The 23856-nt window shown below is 40.0% G+C and overlaps 1 protein-coding gene across 1 annotated transcript in view; it reads right to left on the bottom strand.

Annotated features, from left to right (window-relative positions):
• Positions 1 to 2157: 2157 nt before the first annotated feature.
• Positions 2158 to 23856, bottom strand: part of LOC143285358 (DNA-directed RNA polymerase III subunit RPC5-like) — a 28925-nt gene continuing 7226 nt past the window's right edge. Inside the window, exons 7-18 of the mRNA XM_076592586.1 lie at positions 23396 to 23553; positions 21687 to 21817; positions 20752 to 20843; positions 19650 to 19770; positions 18488 to 18569; positions 17735 to 17788; positions 16315 to 16418; positions 15636 to 15739; positions 13714 to 14267; positions 12692 to 12757; positions 10769 to 10894; positions 2158 to 9027 (exon numbers count right to left, since the gene is read on the bottom strand). Coding sequence (XP_076448701.1) covers positions 8968 to 9027; positions 10769 to 10894; positions 12692 to 12757; positions 13714 to 14267; positions 15636 to 15739; positions 16315 to 16418; positions 17735 to 17788; positions 18488 to 18569; positions 19650 to 19770; positions 20752 to 20843; positions 21687 to 21817; positions 23396 to 23553 — 1652 coding nt within the window. The 3' untranslated portion in view covers positions 2158 to 8967. The remainder of the gene's footprint in view (positions 9028 to 10768; positions 10895 to 12691; positions 12758 to 13713; positions 14268 to 15635; positions 15740 to 16314; positions 16419 to 17734; positions 17789 to 18487; positions 18570 to 19649; positions 19771 to 20751; positions 20844 to 21686; positions 21818 to 23395; positions 23554 to 23856) is intronic.

Raw genomic sequence — 23856 nt, 5'->3', positions numbered from 1 at the left:
AAAGTACTCCACAATGAGCTTCTTCCGCATCACCATACTGTAGTTGAAACCCCCATTGTTGATTGTATTACAAGTGAATCAGAGGTCACACGTCAAATTCCTGAAATTCAGCGAGCGATCATGGGTCAATGTGAACAGGACTTGATGCTTGGACTAGTGGCGTCAGCGTGGCGGGGGTGAAGAATGCTGTGCACACGTGATGTGTTCGTCAGGTCAGACTTCCTTGTGTGCCATGACAGACATAACAGACCAGCTCGATCAGATACACTCTCGCCCCCCCCCCCCCTTCTCCCTCTCTGTCTGTCTTTCGGTCCCTCACGATATCACAAACGTCAGCCACGATTTTTCTCAATTGTTAGAAAGTGTGTGTGTGTGTGGGGGGGGGGGGGGGGGGGGGGGGGGGGGGGAAGGGGGGGGGGGGGAGAGGAGGGGGATGCCCTCGTGCTTTCTCGCAATGTGTGAGAAAGTGTTCATGAGACACCGGATGTTCCCCCTCCCCCCTTATTTTTTGCATTAGAAACATTTCCTGTGTCATTGGGGTTGGTTTCTTCGTCTTTTCCCCAAAATAAATCATAGCGAGTCCCATACATTCTTGCATTTGAGAGAAAGCATGGCCGGAGAGACAACCACACTTTCTAGCAGCAATCCCACGCTTTCTCTCACATTGAGCGCTCACATGCTTTCTCTCACTTTATGGTAAAGCGTGGAATTGTGAGAAAGCATGGGCTAACAGTTCCTCCGCCCCCTGTCTTCAGCCAGCACAGTCGCAGGGAAGCAAAACCAGGACAAGAGCACCAAGCGCCCCATGAGTCCTTCTGTCTCCAGGACACTTGCACCCAGAGTCCCTCTGTCTCTGGTACATGAGCACCCATGCATCATGAGTCCCTCTGTCTGTGGTACATGAGCACACAGTGCTTCATGAGTCCCTCTGTCTCTGGTACATTACATGAGCACGCAGGCATCATGAGTCCCTCTGTCTGCGGTACATGAGCACCCAGCACTTCATGAGTCCCTCTGTCTCTGGTACACGAGTACCCAGGCATCATGAGTCCTGTCTCTGGTACACGAGCACCCAGTCTGCATGAGTCATTCTGTCTCTGGTACACGAGCACCCAGGCCGCATGGGTCCTTCTGTCTCTGGTACATGAGCACTCGGCACCTCATGAGTCCTTCTGTCACTGGTACATGAGCACCCAGGCCTCATGAGTCATTCTGTCTCTGGTACACGAGCACCCAAGCCTCATGAGTCCTGTCTCCAGAACACGATCACCCAGCGCCTCATGAGTCCCTCTGTCTCTGTTCCATCCCACGCCTCTGCTGACTGGAATGGACAACACAGCAACAGCGACAGTGGTAATCCATGTCAGTGATCAGTGGGTTATGGAAACAAGAACATACCCAGCATGCACCCCCCAAAAAAACGGAGTGTTGCTGCCTGCATGGCAGGGTAAAAATGGTCATACATGTAAAAGCCCACTCATGCACACACAAGTGAACATGGGAGTTGCAGCCCATGAACGGAGAAGGAGAAGAAGGACAACACAGCGCCACTTGGTCACACAACGCTGTGGACCTGGGCACCAAGACAGGTTTGCCTTCACCTGTGCACTTCACTTTCTTTTTCCACAGCACTTGTCTTCACATCTGTGATGTAGCTGGCCAGTCCTCATACCACCTACAGCGTACCCCCCTCCCCCACTCTGTATATATATATATATATATATATATATATATATATATATATATACAGGAATTTGAAATAATAATCACTGGTTCTTGTTTAACCCTATGACTGCTGTACCTTTGTGAAATGAGACCAGCATGGCTTGAATCTGAAGTGCATTTACACAGTTCAGTTCAGTTCAGTTCAGTTACTCAAGGAGGTGTCACTATGTTCAATAAACAAAAACAATAAACAAAAGAGAATTAAATTTGTTATCTTTGCAGTCCCAAAACATGCCATTTCAACGACATAAAGCACTCTCATGCTGTTCATCCCAACTCCCCCTTCTTCCCACAAACACACACACACTCTCTCTCACACACACACACTCATGCATATATTCACAGGCTAGGTACAAACAAATTATATCAAATATCACATTGAGATTCACACACAGAAACCAACACTCAACTGTTTTGTTTTTTTTGCAACCTTTTTAATCACAAGAAACTGTAACTTCTTCCCCTCACACTCAAACACAACTCGATTCCGAATGTTCTTTGAGACAGGTAGCAAATGTTCTTGATTCTTTTATTTTTTTTTAACTAAACTGAAAGCTCTTAGAACCAATGACAGTTTCATAGCCCATTCAACTCAAATTCCTAAATGATTAATCAGCCCTTAGTTTTATATAAAAGTGTATATGTGTGTATGTTTATGCATGTATGTATGCATGAATGTGTGTATTCTATATTCTGTATGAATCTAAAACACTGTTAACAGTGTGCTGTGAATCACATGTCTATGTTAATTAATAGTACTATATTTCATGCCTATTCTCTTACTGCAATTATTGTATGTATATGACTGTGATTACTATATGTGAGGCTTTCTTCAGCTAAGCATTAAAGCAATCTGTTTCTTTTATGTGTTCATACTAAAATAGCTGTGATTTTCGTATGTTGTTTATGTAACGTACACCACAAATGAAGTTCTCTTTTTTGTGATAATAAAGTATTCTGTATTCTGTTGTTCTGCTCCTTGTCACACCAAGATTCAACATGAACATGATCAATAGCAAAACAAAATAAAAAATTTAAAAAAAAACATATTTACACTGAAGATTCCATTCACAAAATCTTCAACAACTTACTTTCCTTGCACACCAAAGAGATAGACAGCATTCTCCAAAGTCTGAGCAAACTAAATTCCATACTTTTTGCCATGCTTTTTCCAAAACCCTGTGTTATATTTTCCAAGACCCAAAAAGTCACAAACACACACAATAATACACAAACACATACACCACAGAACTACCACATATCAATCAAAACATGTGGTCATCAGTTTTTGTACTAACTATGAGGTAATTCAACTTGGCTTAACATTGACTATTTATGCATTCTTCAAGGATAACAACATATTTTTAAAAGCTTAATACACTGTATTTAGTTGGGACACTGTTGCAGAAAAAAAATCTCCTGACATCAATATTGATTTTCAACACTTCCACTGCCTTTGCTTTGTTTTTTTGTTTTGTTTTTGTGCATCTGTGTGTGTGTGTGTGTGTGTGTGTGTGTGTTTTGCTGTCTTTTCACTTAAGCAGAATATTCTTCAATACTGTACACATGGTGAAAGGTATCATGAAAATTCAAAGACTTCCAGACCAAAACAGGATGAAACATTATTTCCATTGCATTTCCTGCCCTGAAAAGGGTCTTCCTATTTTCCCACCAAAGACTTTTCCAGACTTCCATAATAATGTGGGAACCCTGGATATATAAAAAGTATTCTCAATCACATGTACTTTCTTCTGCAACCTCACCTATGAACTCTGAACAGAAACCATAACCAGAACAAACAAGCATCTTTTGCATGACATACACTCATTTCAATTTTCAATGCCATCGCAATTGATCAAACTTCCATTCATTGTATTAAAAAAATATATATTTTAAAATGTTAACTAAAAAAGACCCTGGCTCAAAATTTCTAAATACAAAATAGGATTTCCCAATTCCAACACAAGAGAAGAAGGCTGCAATGTGCTTTCATGGTGGAGATTAGTGTATTCTCATAGTTCTTCCTAGGGGGAGAATGGAAGAACTGGTTAGGTGTTTGATTTCTTGTCTGGTGTTTCCCAGTGATCAGGGTTCAAGGCCCCATCTCGGCTTGGTGTGGTGTCCTTGGGAAACACACTTTACTCCCACTTTCCTCACCCCATCTCGGCTTGGTGTGGTGTCCTTGGGAAACACACTTTACTCCCACTTTCCTCACCCCATCTCGGCTTGGTGTGGTGTCCTTGGGAAACACACTTTACTCCCACTTTCCTCACCCCATCCAGGCGTGAACGGGTACCGGTTGGGGAAGATTAAAATGAGAGAAGGAGAGAACTGGGCCCAGCCTTCCTACGCCGAACCCTACACACAGTGGATAAGATGAATTCACAGCCTTGATGGCCGTAAAAAGCTATGGGATCTTTAACAGGTTTTTTTCTGACATCATGCCACACCCAAACATGGGACATGAAGAAAACAAAACAACCAACCTAACATTTCAATTTGGTATCAAAGGGGGTTTTGTGTCGGTTAGGAGGCACCAGCTGTGATTTCAATATCATGATTTCATTATTCATAGTACTGATTTTCTTTAATTTGTTGTTTATTCATGGTATTGATTGTATTTTGTTTGTTGTCATTCCTTTTTTTTTTTTTTTTTTTTTAATCTATCTGAAAGACACTTCATTTTTCAGCGAGTGGATTTTCTATACTTGGTTACAGGACTTCAGTTGTAACTTTGGATAGGACAGGCTAATCACTGGGCTTCACTTATAATTTGAGATAGAGCAGGCCAATTACAGGACTTAAGTCATAATTTTGGACAGGACAGGGACTAATTTAGAAATTACCATGTTTAGCGATAACTTTGGACATGACAGGCTAATTACAGTATTCTGCCATAATTTTGGACAGGACATGCTAATTACAGGACTTCAGTCATAATTTTGGATTTGACATGCTGATTACAGGATTTCCCTCAGAATTTTTGATAGAACAGGCTCATAATCAGGGGTGCAAGTGGAGAGACCTACCTAAGACTGAAATCTTTTTTTTCTGCCCTGACAAAAACCTGAAACTATCATGCTGACTCAGTGAAACAGAGAATCAAGTCTGAACAGTGTTACCATACTCTTAATTTCTCAACACAGTAATTTGGGAGAAAATTATTGTGAAATTTAAGAAATTCAAAAAGAGAACAGAAAAAGGACAAAAAACAAACTCAGTAGCAGACAATGAAACACCATTTCAAAGAAAAGATCTGGCACCCATCTGAACACTGACAGAGGATAGGCCTTTTATAAATCAGAATGCTGTATCCAGCATAGCAGTAGCAAAAGGTCTACTTGTGGGTAAAAAAGAAAATGTATTGGAGCAAAACAGCAGTTTTATTTAAAGCAAAACATAAAGCAAACCCCTTCTCGTTATGAAAACAAACTATATAATATGGAAGCTTTTCTCTCTCTCTCTCTCTCTCTCCCTCTTTGTCTTCCTCTCTCTCTCTCTCACACACAAACACATTGACCAATACCTTTCCCAAAACAAAAGCAAAAAATCTGTAGGTGTCACTTACATTGTCAATTTGGATCAACACTTCTTGCACAGCCGGAGCGAATGTATATGTTGTATTTTTTAAGTGTCTAATAGAGTGCATTTATAAAGGTTTTTTTCTGTTGAACTTTAAGACACACACACGCACACACACAAAAACTTTCCCTGTATGTGACCAGTCTCAGGTTCTACAGCACTGAACAGCTGAGTCACTCATTCACTGCCAACAAAGCACTGTCAAAGAGTGAAGGATGAGGGGAGAGACAGAATTGGTGCTGTCTTGTTGCCTACACCATGCATTTTGCTCATAAAAGGGGCAGGTGGGGGAGCCGGGAAGAATGATCACCGTTGTCATGTTTGTGGTCATTTGAGTCATTAATGAGTACACATAATGGCCCATGAAAGTTAAGCCCTGATGAAGTTCTTGATAATCAATGTAAAATCCTGGAGCACCCGTCTGTCTGTAGCAGTCTGCCCCTCCACAAACTTCAATACCAGATCGGTGAAATGATACAGCACATAATGTTCTGCCAAACTGAGCATAACACAGCTTTCATACTCGCAGTTTGGTCGGTAATGATCTTTTTTTCAATCACTGACGTAGGATGATGTGGTTGCTCCATCATGTTTGCAATTATCTGCACTGCCAGCCCTTTTGTGTGTCGGATCATTTGTCAGCATTTTCTTTCCACTGGATCCATATTCTTCAATCCGACCACATGGCACGCAGAAACACAACACCTGCAGTGCCAATCTTTCGGCACCATTTCTCAAATTCAAATACAGTTTCATTTTCGTTCAATTTTCACGTGTTCCTCACACTATTCTCACCATTTTTCATCAAATGTTCTTTGTCAAACTCTGTCAAACAAAAACTTCATGATGCTGGATGTCACTGTCATCATATCCAACTTGGTGAAATTGAATGCACTTTTCCAAGCAAAATCAGCAGAAAGCAAGTCACCACAATTATCTCCCTTGGTTTCCAACACTTGATAACAAGCATAAATTATGTATATATATATATGAAAACTTTGGTTAAACGAAACTGAATGAGACTAGAGTACTTTTCTTACTTTTTTAGTCTGAGGTTTCACAGTAGACATAATAATTAAAGACAGGAAACAGGTTACAAAAATTTAGGCATGTTGGAAAAATATCCAAATAAATGTCTCCAAAGTCAAGATAATCTGTGCCAGATTTGCAGCACATGCGAGACTACTTACACCCCTAAATCATAGTGTTCAGTCATCATTTTGAATATGACAGACTAATTACTGGACTTCAGTTGTAATTTTCAATAGAACAGGCTGATTATAGGACTTCAGTCATAATTTTGGACAGGACAGGCTAACTGTCAGAGATAGTGCACACTGCTCCATTAATCTACTCTTCCTCTCTGTCTCACAAAAAAACAACAAAAAAACAAACAAACAAAAAAACAAAACAAAAAAAAAACTGGCTGGATATTCAAGCTGTTAAAATCTCACCATTCTCTCTTATGAAGTGGTGATTTGATTTATGGCAGGGTTTTTTTGTGTGTTAGTAAATTATCAAATAAATATGTTTTACTCTTGTGCTGTTGTATACATTATTCATGAGTATAAATAATATCTTTGTCATACTGTATGGAATATCTCTCTCTTCCTCTCTACCCCCCCTTGCCCCCATACACACATGCACACGCAAACATATTCAATGTTACTGCCTGAGATGGGAAAAAAAATTTAACCACAACCATACCAATGCACACCATCACATTTATCCTTGCATCTTCATGTCTCTTATTCAATACAATTTGTTTCTTCTTCTTCCTTTTTTTTTTTTTTTTTTTTTTTTTTTTTTACAAATAATATCAGACCTGAGTCAGTACAGCCAATCTACCCCTCACACTAATATTTAAGAACAAATGCCCTAAGTATACCTGTTTGCTTCTCAACAACACTCCCATGATAATAAAATAGATGGTTGCAGATCACTTCAGCAGACAGAATAATGCCTCTGGCAAACAGACTCATTTTCAAAATTGAGGTAAGTATGTTTGGGTATTTACGCATTTCAGCATTTCTAACAATCAGTCATAAAAGTAATGTAACAATTAAAAAGGAAGCACAAAAAGAAGAAAACTGCATGGGGAACAAGTCACTCTCATATATGAACACAAGGCTGAACTTACTCTTTTTCACTCATAGCAGTTTATTATCTTCCCTCACTTTTTTTTTTTTTTGTCACAAGGATAAAAAGATTTTTTTGCTTTTCACGCTTGATATCAGTACCATTAATTTTTAGGTTTGATGAACTCATTTCTTTACAACTGTGCTGAACACAGCTGTGTTTCACTAAAAGAAATACAGAGCCACTAAGTAAAGATACATCATTAAAAAAAAAAAAAAAATTTCTTAACCTTTTGAGCCCTGAGTTCCTGAGCAATTTTAACCCTTCTGCCTGAGCTCCTGAGCCAAAATTTGCAAATAATTGATATTAAACCCTTTGAGCCCTGACCACCGCTTTACTGGTGGCAGAGAAAAATGACATAATGCCCAGCCACCGGTTGAGCGGTACGTAAACACTTGAAGCCTGCAGAGTCTCAACCTGGCCCGTCAAGACAGAAATCAGGGAAAAAACATGCAAGAAAACAACTGTACACAACGCAGCAAGTAATTGATATGCTTGATGATTTATCGGAAGTAGAGTATGACAATGATTACTCGGATAGTGAGGTGGAATTCGAATCGGATGATTTTGCTACAGATAGTGATGTTGAAAATGAATCTGAGCATGCTGAATCAGTTGATCAAAGGAGGTGTGTCAGGTTGAGACTCTGCACGCTTCATGGTAGAAATCGATCTTTTTCATCCAAAGCACAAGCACAAAACACAGTGAAAAGGCGCGGCAATGTTGGTACTACGTTCGCTGACGTCAGAATATTACGGTTTTTCTGATTGGCTCTTCAATATAAGCCAACCAATAGCAAAACATGACACGAGTGTTTACACACCGCTCAACCGGTGGCCAGGCATTATGCCACCCCTCCCCACCACTGGTAAAGCGGTGGCCAGGGCTCAAAGGATTAAAATTTTCATGATGTGACAGAATCAATTTTTTTTCTCCAAGTAATGAATTATTTCAGCCCTGATGAACCTGTTTATTATAGCAACTGTGGAACACACATCATGTCGCTTCTAGTAAACCTGAAACCACTCTCTGCATAAAAGTATTCTTTGCTCCAGAGTAAGCTCTCAAGGCCTGATTCGTGTGCTGGGTTTGTGCGTTGGTCAGGCATCTTTCTTTTTTCTTTTCTTCACGCTTTTTTTTTTTTTTTTTAAATAAAGATGAAGTGTACATGGATGAGTCCACACATTTTCATACCTAATTGAAACTGAAACTGCACTTGTCATTGGTACCTTTAAAACTACTTTACGTACCTAGAGAGGTAGGTTTTAATTCCACCTCCTTCCCATTCCTGGTTCCACCCTCTTCTCTCCCTTCCACCCTCTTCTCCCCACATCCTCCCACCACAAACACAAACACAAACACACATGCTCGTCACAAATTCAATCATGGTTACGGAAGGTGGCACGGCCGCACACAGCAAGTCTCCGCTGGTCTTTAAATTCATGGAAAGAATCACAGTTGTGCTCAAGTCAAGTGTCCGCGGTGACATAAAAAAACAAACAAACACGTGTGAAGCCTTCATCAGGATTTGGGCGCCAACCCTTTGAGGTACCACATGCCACTGTGGCTCTCACACAGCTCCTGCAAAGCAATCCAAGCTTATTACAGAACCATGGTGTATACATTAATAATAATAATAATAATAATAATGGTAATACATTCATATTGCACTTTCAAACCTCTCAAAGCACTTTTCAATGAAATGTCAGTCAGATAATAAAAAATAAAAAAAAAGCACACAAAAACACACACACATGGACACACGCAAGCACATTCACACACACACACACACACATGGGTGGAAAAAAACAGATGTGGATCCACAGAATACAGATACAAAATGGAGTGCCTTCTTCATACACAGACCGCTTTCAAAGGAATATATAAATACATATACATAGTTATATATATCATACATAGTTATATATATCTTATATGCAAGTGCACTGACATATGTGTTTATTTATTCATCTATTTATTCATCACCATCTTTGCGAAGTTATTTTAAAATGGTGGATGAGTTGTTTAGTTGTTAGTACTGTTACCTGCATTTGTTTTCCCTTACTGTCATGTTGTTCTAAATATATATATACATATATGAGATGAACATCTCGTCCATCCGTCTTCCACTCAGCCTTCCACTCTATCTTTGTCATTTTGTTTGTGTTTTAATGTACAGCAAGTTGTTTAATTTTCTCTTAATTTTGAACATGTTTAGAACTTCTCTGTGTGTGTGTGTATGTGTTTGTGTGTGTGTGTGTGTGTGAGAGAGAGAGAGAGAGAGAGAGAGAGAGAGAGAGAGATTGACTCTGTGTGTGTGTGTGTGTGTGTGTGTGTGTGTGTGTGTGTGTGAAACAACCACTTTGAAAAGACAGTTTTCATCCACTGACAAGCATGCCTTCAACTACAGTGACAACCTGAAGTGATCTCTGTAACTTCATGGTTTCCACATTTAAAAAGGTGACTTTTTTTAATGCAGCAAACACACACACATATGCATGAATGCATATGCATGCACATATGCACATAACATTCACACAATACAAAACTCTCTCTCTCTCTCCCTCTCTCAGCTTTAAAAAAACAACAACTATGAAATAAATAAGACCTTGACACAGGGAGATAAACTTTTTCAAAGCCATTGAAGTAGTGTTAACATTACACAGGTAACCAGGCATAACCAACACATCATGAACTTGCCAGCTTGTCTAAAATTATTTTGCATTGTATAAATTTTTGGAACAACAAATTTCTCTGTGTGAAATTGTGACCCGCCACAGCACAGTGCCGCATTTTTTTTCTGCAAACTTGTGTTAATTGTTTTTCTTACCAAAGTGGACAATTCCACAGAATTTCACCAGGGACAACCATTTTGTTGGCGTGGACTGTTTCATGTGCTAATCCTGTGGCAAATACTTTTTCTTCATTCATAGGATGCGACTCCCATGTTCACTCGTATGTACACGAGTGGGCTTTTACGTGTATGACCGTTTTTACCCCGCCACGCAGGCAGCCATACTCCATTTTCGGGGGTGTGCAATGCTGGGTATGTTCTTGTTTCCATAACACACCGAACGCTAACATGGATTACAGAATCTTTAACGTGCGTATCTGATCATCTGCGTGCATATACATACGAAGGGGGTTCAGGCACTAGTTGAACTGCACTTATGCTGACCTGGGTGATGGGAAACATCTCCACCCTTTACGCACCAGGCGCTGTCACCAAGATTCGAAACCAGGACCCTCAGATTGAAAGTCCAACGCTCTGACCGTTCGACTACTGCACCCGTCAGCTAATAATACAATGTCTGCCCCTTACCCTGATCAGCTTCTTGAGCTCAGCGTCAGAGTAGTCCTCGTCCCCCAGCTCCCTGACTTTGCTGATGAACAGGTTGCTCCTCACTTTGCTGGTGAACTCCAGCATGGAGAACAGCACCTCTCGAGCCTGCATCACACACAAGAATCAGAATCAGAACCAGGTTAACAAGTCTCTGAGTGTCTCTTGTGTTCAATTCATGGAGCTCTTGGAGCCTTCTTTGACGCCCATCTGTGTTAGATGAGCAGAGGAATCTCATTAAACATTTGTGCCTATTTTTAAAAGGGGAGAACAACTGACATGACGATAGGCTCAGGAAAGGTTCATAAAAGTGATTTTGTAACCTTTTCCAACTCACTGAGTTATAGAGTTCTCATAAAATCGTTTTTTATCCTGATAATTGACACCAGTCTTCTTCAAAACAGCGATGCCACGACGGTCTCAGACTTGCAATCCTTTTCAACGTTTGAGGAAATTATAAATGATGTGGACAGAAAACTTGAACAATGATTCAAAACATACTACTGATAATTCTGGTGAAGCAGAGACTGAGGCTTATTCAGTTATTGCTCCTTTTTTATTTGGTTCTATTTTGAGTGCTTGCGAGTTTGTTTGCAGAAATATTCACAACACATCATAAACATGTATTAAAATTTCAACAAATACTTTACAAATCACAAAGTAAGTCCTTTTCTTTTATTTCCATGTGAAAACAGAACCTATTTCATTAGTTCATGTATTGCCATGTATAAATTCCTAGAAACAGAGAAGACACAGTAGTTTTAATGTACATTGTTATGACACAGCTATGTTTTTTCATATGCATATTGAATACAGCTGACCTAAAAACTGTTGGCAGTCAAGAGGTTAATCTTATCATCCAAGTTAGAGAAATTAAGTTTGGTGAAGTTTGTGATAAAAACAGATTAGAAGCAGAAGAGTAAAATTTGGCATACAATGTATATAAAATTAAAAAAAATACACACACACATCAGATTTATGGCAAAGGAAGCCTGATGAAAACACCACCTTTCCACTATTTTACACACACACACACACACACACATACAAGAAAAAAACCCAACACATATGCATCCACCCTACACATGCACCCATGCACACCTATTTGCATATACACCTGCACAACAGACCACACACACACACACACACACAGTGACACACACATGCTATCTCTCTCTCTCCCTCTCTTTCTCAATATAATAATAATAATGATGTGCATTTATAAAGTGTTTGTCCCCTAGCTCAAAGCACATTTAACAATACATGTGGGAATGAGCAAGGTACAGGAATGAAAAAAACAAACAACAAAAACACATAAAAGATAGATACTCACACAGAATACCATTTTAAAATAAGTGTATCACCACTCACAACACACACATTCTCCCACTACACACAGACACACACACACAGACACTGACACAGAGTGACAGACGTCTTCACTTCCTTGCCTGCACCTAAAACAAGTTTCAGCAGATGTACTTCTTCAGTCTAAGTGGCTCCCTAAGATGTGACACTGGTTTCCTAGATGACTGTTATGAAGCCAAAACAAGACAACTTCCTGTGACGTAAACTGACTTCCTCCCAACTGCTCAGCTCTCTGTTAATGAAAATCATCTTTTTCTTCTTTCTTTCTTTCTTTCTCCTTTTGTGCCACCACTTCTATCTGGAAGGTGTCACGGGGAGATGAAATCTGCGATCTGCGTCAAGACGTTAGGAAGACTGGAGTAAATGGGCCCAAAACATGTCTGAAATTCGTGTCCGATTCCTGTCCAATGCAAAATACTGCTCCGTCCAAGCAGAGAAATTGAAAGCAGCTGGAGCTAGTGTCAAACTCCCTTCTGTATGCATGAAATTAAAAGAGTTCTCGTGGAAGAGGAAGAAAAAGACAATCGCTGAACTCACCCTGTCCATCCTGTTGCCCTGACGTACATAGACAAACAAGCTGTCCGAGTCAGGCTGGCTGATCACCTGTAACCATCACACACTAATCTATCACAGGCTTGAAAACAACACATGTACAATCTGGCTCTTTTCTCAATAAAAGCTATAGCAACATCTGTATAATAATTAATCATGTTAAAAAAGAACAACAACCAAAACCCCAAAATATGAACATGCTTATTGAATGCATGTGCAAATTCATTCTGTAGTTAGCTCCAAAGAATGCTGCTACCATCATACACATAAAGCAATTTTTTCACCTTATTTTCTTTCAGGATGTCAAAAGAACACAAAGAAAAATATGCCATCAAATTTCCCTTTTTGAAAATTACTTACTAAACGGATGCTCAGCTCTGTGCTGCATCTTCTTGTTCCTACCTACCCTCTCATTTGTGCTGCATATTCTTGTACAAACATACTAACAATTATGCTGCAACTTTTTGTACAAAAATACTAACACTCAATTATGTCGCACTTCTTGTACTGACATACTAACAATTATGCTGCAACTTCTTGTACAAAAATACTAACACTCAATTATGTCACACTTCTTGTACTAACATACTAACAGTTCTGCTGCTTCTTTCTGTAATAACATGTCGACACAGTTATGCCACTTCTTCTTGTACTAATATATTAACAGTAATACTGCTTCTTCTTGTACTAACATACTAACACCATTATGCTGCTTCTTCTTGTACTAACATACTAGCATAGTTGTGCTGATTATTCTTGTACAAGCATACAAACAGTTGTGCCGTGTCTTCCTGTACTTACATACCAACATAGTTATAGTGCCACTTCCTGCATTAACATACTAACACATACAGTTAAGCTGCTGCTTCTTGGACTTGTATACTAACAAGCTATGCTGCTGCTTCTTGTACTAACATACTAACAGTGATGCTGCAAATTCTTGTACAATCATACAAACATTCGTCTGAATAAAAAAACAAATAATTAATTAAAAAAAAAACACTGACCGGTTTGTTGACCTGCGCCCCCCCAGCCTCCAGCACGGCCTCCTTGAGCATCCTGTCGGACACAATGCCGGACAGCAAGGCATGGTCCCTGGGCACCAGGTCACGCTTCATCAGGTAGTGCTGCTTCAGGATGCTGAACTTGAGCACCGGGATCTTCACCATCACATCCCGCGCCAGTTCCACCAGCTCCTTTCGCAGCTGCGGGGAACACTCCCCACCCCCACCCCCACCCACTGTCGCCACCGCTGCTGTACTGTGGCTTCTGTCCCCGGCACCATCAGCCATGTGGAGGCTTCCGTTGCTCAAGGAGGTTTGCTTCACATCTTCGCCGCACACTTCCATGGGCTCTACAGATATGGAAGTGGCGCCGTCTGTGGTGTGGTTCATCCTGTCGTGGCTGTGACGTCTGTCCATGCTGTCTGAATCCATGTCCCAGTCACTCATGTCTGACATGGAACGACCACTGAGGGTGCGTTTCCGCGGCGACGACCTTGACGAGGCTCTACGTCGACGGGGGCGGTCCACGTTCTGCATCATCAGGATCTGCTCGGCTTCTGCAATTCAAAACGCAGTTCAGGTAAGCGTCCTCTTCTGTGTGGTGTGGGGTGTGAGTAATGTCCTTGTCTGACCGATTCTGAGTGCGCTTGTATCAATTTATCTATTTGTATGTGTGAGTAATGCCCTTGTTCCATTGATTCTGAGTGCGCTTTTATCTACTGATACGTGCAAGTAATGCCCTTGTTCCACTGATTCTGAGTGCGCTTTTATCAACTTATCTATTTATATGTGTGAATAATGCCCTTGTTCCATTGATTCTAAGTGCGCTTTTATCTATCTATCTATTCATAAGAGTGAGTAATGCCCTTGTTCCATTGATTTTGAGTGCGCGTTTATCTATTTATCTATTCATAAGAGTGAGTAATGCCCTTGTTCCATTGATTCTGAGTGCTCTTTTATCTATTGATCTATTCATATGTGTGAGTAACACCCTTGTTCAACTGATTATGAGTGCGCTTTTACCTGTTCATCTTTTAAGCCAGCCATTTTTGGCTGCCATATAATACTGGGGAGGAATGTTGAAAAAAGGTTAAAAACTGTGCCATGGCTGAACTGGGTGAGTGAGCAATATAGTTACTAAAAGTCTGTCTAAAATATACAGATCGCAGATCTTCAATTTTGGCTCCAAGATTTTGTCAGTGTGAGACACAAGCTGGGAAACTGAGGCTCATTTCAAACTGTTGCAGTGCCATCAAACAGGCTGGGGCTGCTATCAGCCATGGTATGCTTCTTGCACAACATGGTATGTGGCTGGTATTTGACACTGTTGCTTACAGTCCTGCTGACTGAACAGGGCAGCATTAGGACTGCCCAACTAAATAACAGTAAAAAAAAAAGAAAAAGAAAAAAGTTTTAACTGATTTATACACAAAACTGTCAGAAAAAAATGTTTTCATAAAGTAATTAAACAAAAATCCACAGATGGTTTAAATCAAGAAGGCTGCTTACGAACTACCACTCACTTCTCACCGAATACGCAAATGGCTATTTCAGACACCCATGCACGAAGAACAAATTTGAAAAAATCAATGTTTTAGCAAAAAAAAATTCACACTTACTCAGTGGTTTATAAATGATAGTTGTGCATTTCTTTTTCTTTTCTTTTTTTTTTAACGGCAAGAAAGCACCTCTGGTTATGAGTGTGGCACTCATTACACTAGCTGCACACACTACTGTTTGTCGAAAAAATCAGCATCATTTCACCATACCCCCAAGAAAAAAAAAACTGAGCAAGTTGCCAAGTTGTTCCTAACTTTTGTGTGTGTGTGTGTGTGTGTGTGTGTGTGTGTGTGTGTGTGTGTGTGTGTGTGTGTGTGAACCCAGTACACCCGTACGGCAACAGAACTCCCAGCACCAGTCCATACCTCTGGCTTTTTTATCCGCCTCCTTGGGCAGTTTGAAGTATGTGCAAAGGGTCTGGTACTTGGAGTCCCATAGCAGCCTCTGTCTCTGGACCACTTCAGGATGCCTGTAAAGAAAAAAACAAAACAGAGTGACTAGAAAACTTTTACAGCACGAAATGTTCAAACTTGACTGAGGGGGTCTTCTTCTCTGAAGACCTTGTACTGTCCAGCTCTTCCTAGAGTTTCTTATCACAAACTTCAAGACAGATATAACTCCTCTACATGTATTGTGACGTACAAATCAAATTCTTGTGCCTGACTGAGAATCTTTTCTGACTGTAAAACCTATATCAATACCTAAATAACTAAATAACCGAAACGGTTATAGACAAACTACCAGCTAAAGCCACTCACTTTTCCACAAATTCCCTGTCATAGTTGAATCAAACTACCAGTTAAGCAAAGTCACTCCTTTTCCTTCCACAAATTCCCTGTCATATTTACAGACAAAATCCCAGCACAGCCACTCACAATTCCACATATTCCCTGTCACAGTTGAAGACAAGCTCCCAGTAAAGTCACTCACTTTTCCTTCCACAAATTCCCTGTCAAAGTTACAGACAAAATCCCAGCAAAGCCACTCAATTTTCCACAAATTCCCTGTCACAGTTACAGACAAACTGCCAGCAAAGCCACTCACTTTTCCACAAATTCCCTGTCATAGTTGTAGACAAACTCCCAGCCTTTGGAAGAGCGAAGAACAGACATCTGCTCCAAGATGTCCTTGACATCTTCCGACGGTAGCTGAAACATCAGCAGATCTCAACACCTCATTTCTGCCACAAACAAAACAACAACAACAATGAAAAAAAAAAGAAAAGAAAAGAAAAAGTCTCAATCATGTTCACATCTAATTCTCTTGAAAAATAAAAAGCTGAACAGTTTTAGCATCAGTGTCAAGAAAGCATCAAAGCACATGCACTGTTCTATATACACCACACCGTATCTGCATAAAAACTGAATGTCAAAACACACACACACACAAAAAAAAAGAAAAAGAAAAAAAAGAAGAAGCCTACCAACACGTACGTCACAGATTTGACATGCTGGCCCAGCTTTGTGAGACTACCATAGGTACAGTAAATACCATTAACTGAAGATGATACAAAATAGATAAACGAATCAAACAAGTAAATACAATTAAAATACAATCAGGTGAAAGATACATAGAAGGGAAATGAATGAAATAAAATAAGAATAAAAACTTAGGTACACCCATACATACAAGCATGCTTACACACACACACACACACACAGACATAATAGCACATGCATAAGTTTGCACTGTGTATGAACAGCTGTTAACAATGACAGCTCCAGCAAATAGATAAAACAAATAAACAAAGGTGAAGCTATAAGATGTTTGAGCTTTTCCTGGCAATTTCATTGACCTTTTTTGACCACTCATATGTAACACAGACTCCTTTCTTCAAATTCAGTTGTTAAGCACTGAAGATTCTCTACTGATACATGCACCCCTCCAAAACTATAACAGCATACAAATGTTATAACATACTTTGCGGACTGCAACTATCATACAGAAGTTATAACATACTTTGCGGACTGACAACTATCAAAACTAACTATGATAATAATAATCATGGATATTTATAATAGGATCTACTTTCTTCGCAGAGAGTCCAAGTGTGAAAACAATCAACACCAATAAGTGAAAACACGGTCACTAAAATTAACAACATAAGGCACTATGACTTATCAAACTTAGACTTAAACTTAAACTTAGACTTAAATATGTTTTTTTGTTTTTTGTTTTTTTGCTTTTTCCTGGATCTTTTTCTTTCCATGCTCCGTCATTGTGGAACAAATTAAATTTCAATATTGTTATAAGCATGGACTGTGTCAATGACAAAACACACACACACACACACACACACACACACACACACACGCACGCACACACACACACACACACACACACATGCGCGCACTCACTCAGTCATGTATGAATTACTGCATACAAATATTCACACGATATCATATGTATTCTAAAGAAATGCAGATGATCCAGTGAAAATGTACAGTTTGTGTGACACACTCACCCCTGCAGCAATTTCCCTCCTCACAACATATTTGCAATGGGTAAACTTCCACATCTGAAAAGAAAAGAAAAACATGACAGAAATGACATTTCAAAGTTCATTCATTAGTTTATTATGAAAAAAAAAAAAAAGAATCTATCTGGAAGTAAATATTCCATTTCTATAAATAACAACAAAATATGTACGCGCCTACGAATGACCACACACACACACAAACACACAAATACACACATAGAGTTCTCATGCAAAAATCATTATCTTAATCACTGGTGATACAAAAAAAAAAAAAAAATCATCCATCGTTTCCTCACTATCACTCCGCTTAATCAGTTTCAGTTTCAGTAGCTCAAGGAGGCATCTCTGCATTCGGACAAATCCCCATATATGCTGCACCACATCTGCCAAGCAGATGCCTGACCAGCAGCGTAACCCAACGCGCTTAGTCAGGCCTTGAAAAAAAAAAGAAAAAAAAAGGGTGAATAAATAATAGATAAATACATAAAAAAAAGAAAAGAACTACTACTAATAATAATAATATGTATAAGGCACAAAAACTTGATGAAGTCAACTATAAGCGTACATAAATAAAAATTAAGAAAATAAAAATTAAAAAAATTTTAAAATAAAATAAAAATTACATTAATTTTTTTAAAACTAGCAATAATAATAATAATAATAAAAAAAATAAGTAAATAAAAAAAAGACAATAACAATGACCGCTTAATCAGGTAGAAAAACAAACAAAAGACTGACCACAAAGTCACGACCACGGATCAGATGCTCTGCAGGCACACCACTGTGAGGGCTGCACGTGTCCGGTGGGTACAACACCTCACTGCACAACCACAAACATTACTGATAATTATAATAATGATAACAATGCATCAGTATGGCGTTTTCAAACCCCTCGCTTTACAATAACCGATCAGCGTTAGGCTGAAGGTTTGCCGCACAATTTTCCCTGTTTTTATGTGGCGGTTCTTTTTTTTTTCTCTTTTTTTTTTTTCTTTTTTCTTTTTTTTTTTTTTTTGATAATGTTCCAGGGACTCACTTCCTGAACATGGACTGTGTCCTTTCCATTTTCAAAAGTGTCAGGGACGCATATTTATGTTTTATCCGAAACTTGAACGGGGACAGACGTATGATAGTCGAGTCCGACTATGACCATCAAAACAAAGCAGAGGAGGCAACTACTGACCCCGACTATCTGGGTTAGAATACTGAATACAGTGGAGAGTTGTACTCAAGTTATATTTCCCACTCTTGACCAATAGGCCTTTACAAAAGACACAGCTGTAAATTATTCCTCTCTGTTCGTGGGCAGCAACTCCCACATTCACTTGTATGTACATGAGTGGGCTTTTAAGTGTATTACCATTTTTACCCTGCCATGTAGGCAGCCCTACTCCTTTTTCAGGAATGTGCATGCTGAGTATGTTCTTGTTCCCATCACCCACCGAATGCTGACATGGATTTCAGGATCTTTGACATGCGTATTTGATCTTCTGCTTGCATATACACACAAAGGGGGTTTGGGCACAAGCAGGTCTCGTCATATGTCTACCTTGGAGATAGAAAAATCTCCACTTATACCAACCAGGTGCCATTACCAAGATTCGAATCCGGGACCCTCAGATTAAAAGTCCAGTGCTGTAACCACTCAGCTATTATGCGTGTCAACTGTGAATGAGTTTCCAGGACAGCACTGACCTCTTGACCACCCATAAATGAGTTCTCAGGACACAACTGACCTCTTGACCACCCATAAATGAGTTCTCAGGACACAACTGACCTCTTGACCACCCATAAATGAGTTCTCAGGACACAACTGACCTCTTGACCACCCATAAATGAGTTCCCAGGACACAACTGACCTCCTGACCACCCATAAATGAGTTCCCAGGACAGAACTGACCTCTTGACCACCCAGCAGCCCTGGACCATCACGGCCACCTGCTGCAATGCCCGCAGTGTGGACACGGGGTCTGTGCCTTCTGGCAACATCTCCATCAGCTTGGAGAACTGCATCACCTTCACTGCAACATACACACAGAGCACAACATTGTATTGTGTTGTGTTGTGTTGTGTTGTGTTGTGTTGTATTGTATTGCAGTGCATTGCATTGCATTGCATTGTATTGTATTGCGTTAGGTTGCATTGTGTTCTTTTGTACTGTGTTGTAGTAGGTTGTAGTGTGTTGTAGTGTGCTGTATTGTATTGCGTTGTATTGTGTTGTGTTGTACTGTTCTGTGTTGTGTTAAATCATGTTGTACTGTACTTTCTTGTGTTCTGTTGTGTTGTGTTGTGTTACATTATTTTTGTCACAACAGTACTGAATGCATTTTTCTGTATGGAATTTGGGCTGCTGTTTCTGAGGAGTGTGTGTCACCACAGAGCAGCTCCACTGCTTCATTTTCCCCGATAAAATTTTTCACCATTGATTAAAAAATATACATACTACTATACAAAAAAAAAAAAAAAAATGCATGCAATCTAATAAGTTATCAAAACATCCCACCTGCAATCTGTAACACCTTAACTGATGGAACCTTGGTAAAATAAGATCAATGTGGCATGAATTGAAAGTGTGAATACCAGATTCTGTGTACTTTTTAAGCAGTGTAATTGTGTTTGCTTTTATGAAATAAAATAAATTAATTAATTTAATTAAATTAACTTAAAAAATGTAGTAAAATCCCAAGACATCCAGAAAAGGAATGGTAATGTGACACCCTGACCTGTAAGCTCAATGTTATCACAGTGACAGCCCTCAATAATGAGCATAAACAGTAGCGTAGGGGTTGAAAAAAAATATATATAGATATAGGGTCCATCAAAGCACTAACAAGCAGAGGTCTGACAGAATTGGCCAAGGGCCTGTTAATGTGACATCCTGACCTGTAAACTCAATGTTATCACAGTGACGGCTCTCACTGACAAGCATACTTATCAACAGCAGTGTAGGGGTTAAAAAGAAGGGGAAGAAAGGATTATAGGGTCCATCAAACCACACTAACCACTGGTGAGCAGAGCTCTGACGGAATCAGCCAAGGGCATCTGCTTCAGCTGCTGAAGGGTCAGCACACTGTCTGGCATCTCTGGTTTCATTCTGGAACATCCCAACATCATGGAAGATCATGGGTTGTTTGCAACAATGTCATAAACACTGACAAGAGTGTAAATATGTAGAAATGGGTGACTGAATGCCTGTGTGTTTGCAGGCTTTTATGTATGATCTGTGGGAACACATGCATTTTTGCAAGCATACATTGTAAACACGTGCGTGCGCTAAAGAACATAATTTGCATATGGCCATATGTTTGTACTTCTCTAACATGAACATGTACGTATATATTTGTTATTTGCCATTAAAAAATTTGACAGATAACAAGAGGATAACTGGGTGAGTGATGGATTTTTGTAATACTGAAAGTGGCCACAATTCTGGGGTCACTGTGTAACCAAAGTGCATGGCATAATATTAATAATGAAATAAGGAAGCAAAGTGAAAAATAAATGAAAAATAAAGGAGGGGGAGAGTGAGGGGGGAGGGGGGGGGGTTGCCCAAATACAAATAACTAGTAAACTCAAAAAGAACAATGCTGACTCGCTTGTAACAAAGTGAAAGATTTGCATATATACACCTGCCAAGACAAAACAAAACACTGCATATCAAACTGAACACCCCTACATTCATACACACATGCATATATACACTCACACACACACACACACACACACACACACGTATGCACGTACACACACATACACACAAAGACACGCACACACGTACGCACATACACACACACATACATGTAAGCAAATACACATGCACACACACGCGCACACACATGCACACACGCGCATGCACACACACACACACACACAAAGTCTCAACATACCACATCCAATCCACCAGACCATGTAACAGTAACAGACCACCACCACTCACACTTCATCATTGTCAGCCTTGGGCAGCATGGCATCCAGGTACTGCTTTGCCGTGCTGAAGAACTGCTGCTGCTTCTCCCCTCCATGTGCTGCATACAGCAGCTGGAACTCCTGCTCCACGTCCCCCGCATCCTGCAGTCAGCATTTCAAACATAGATAATAGATGAGTCAATAGTCTAGTGGCTAAAGCGTTAGACTTTCAATCTGAGGGTCCTGGGTTCAAATCTCGGTTACGGCGCCTGGTGAGTAAAGGGTGGAGATTTTTCCCATCTCCCTGGTCAACATATGTAAAGACCTGCTAGTGCCTGAAACTCCTTTGTGCGTATACGCAAACAGAAGATCAAATACGCATGTTAAAGATCCTGTAATCCATGTCAGCGTTAGGTGGGTTATGGAAACAAGAACATACCCCGCATGCACACCCCCGAAAGCAGAGTATGGCTGCCTACATAGTGGGGTAAAAACGGTCATACACGTAAAAGCCCACTCATGTACATACGAGTGAACGTGGGAGTTGCAGCCCACAAACACAGCAGAAGAAGAAGAAACATGGATAATAATAACAGTAAAAATAATAGTTATGCAGACTGATGCTCACACCTCCCAGGCAGCAGGGAATCTGTGGCATTTATTCACAATAAATTGTGTTTTGCACAATTCTTCTGTAGTTGCTGCTGTGTGCACATGTTTAAATGATTGGTATAAGGACAAGCTCAGAGCTTCCTTGTTGTCAGGAAGTGTCTTGAATTTGTTCCAGTGTACCTTTTATTTACCTGTGTGCTAGCTGATTTAGTAGCATAAGCAGCATTGACTTGAAGTTGTGTACCTGGTGCATGGAGAGGGTTACCACTCTTTATCATTTATTCACAACAAAAGGTTATTCATCCATAAAGTCATTCATCCATAAAGATATTCATCCCTGAACATACATGCATCAAGTACGCCATACACTGACAACCGTGTGCACACACAAATACACAAAATAATAATGATGCCCTGTGGTTTCAAGCACATTTATCAATACAGGTATGGATATGGTTCATGAATAATAATAAAAAACCTGTAAAACATACTAACATATCTTAAGCACTATTTTAAAACAGTGCACTATATTGAAAATAAAAGACATCTGTGTGACATGATAGAGAAACAATTTCTCACCAAACGAAAACTGAAGTAACCCACCACAAGTCAAACTTCAGTGTTATCAGCATTTATTACACAAAGGTGGTGGCCTTTTGGTATTTATGGGCAATGAGTGTCAACAAGTTCGAGTCCCGCAGCAACCAGGTTTTTTTTAATCCTTTCTCCGCCCTCCCTCCAGAGTTACATCTTGAATGCTGGTCTGGATGCTTGTCTTTCAGATGAGTTGATAAATGGAAGTCCAGTGTTCAGTTTGAACTTTAGGCATATAAAAGAACCCACAGCAACAAAGGGCTTGTCCCCAACAAATTTCTCTGGAAAAATTCTTTGATTGTCAAACAAATACACCTGCAGACATAAAAAAAAACCCCAACAAGAACAAAAAAACACACAAAAACAATAACAAAAAAAGATATTACTGCATTGTGGTGACGTGGTGCTCTCTCCGGGGCAGAGCAGTCCGAATTTCACACACACAGAGGTATGAGTTGTGACAAAAAAGAAATACAGAAGAATACAAAATGATACAATACAGTTAACAAAGGTGGCTCAGTCACGTGCACTTACATTGTAGTAGGCCAGGGAAGACCACTGCTCCTCCTGCACCTGCTTCTGGATGTATTCACACGATGCCATACGTCGGGCTTTGGCCTCTGCTGTCTCCTGAGGGGCAAACTTGATCGTCACCGCCTCTGCTTCCTCTTCCTCCTCCTGCGATGAGTCTCCTGAACAGTTTTCAGTTTTCAGTTTCAAGGAGGCGTCAAAGTGTCTGGGGGGGGGCGAGGGGGGGTGTGGGGGTGCATGAGCAAACTTAGCAGCGTTAAATTTGCTTATTGCTAAGAATGTTCCTAACTCCGCAGTAAATTCCATATACTAAGGAACATTCTTAACTCTAAGCAAACTTAGCACTGCAAGGATCACCTCATGCAACCCAACCTTGGACTGATTTAAATATGCTACACCACATATGCTAAAAGATTAGAAAAAATTTAAACAGAAGCAGATAACTGACTTACACATAAACCCAA

The sequence above is a fragment of the Babylonia areolata genome, chromosome 1 (genome assembly GCF_041734735.1).
Source record: "Babylonia areolata isolate BAREFJ2019XMU chromosome 1, ASM4173473v1, whole genome shotgun sequence".
Classification (NCBI taxonomy): Eukaryota; Metazoa; Mollusca; class Gastropoda; order Neogastropoda; family Buccinidae; genus Babylonia; species Babylonia areolata.
The sequence above is the reverse complement of the archived record's forward strand: the minus strand, read 5'-3'. Positions and strand labels throughout refer to the sequence as shown.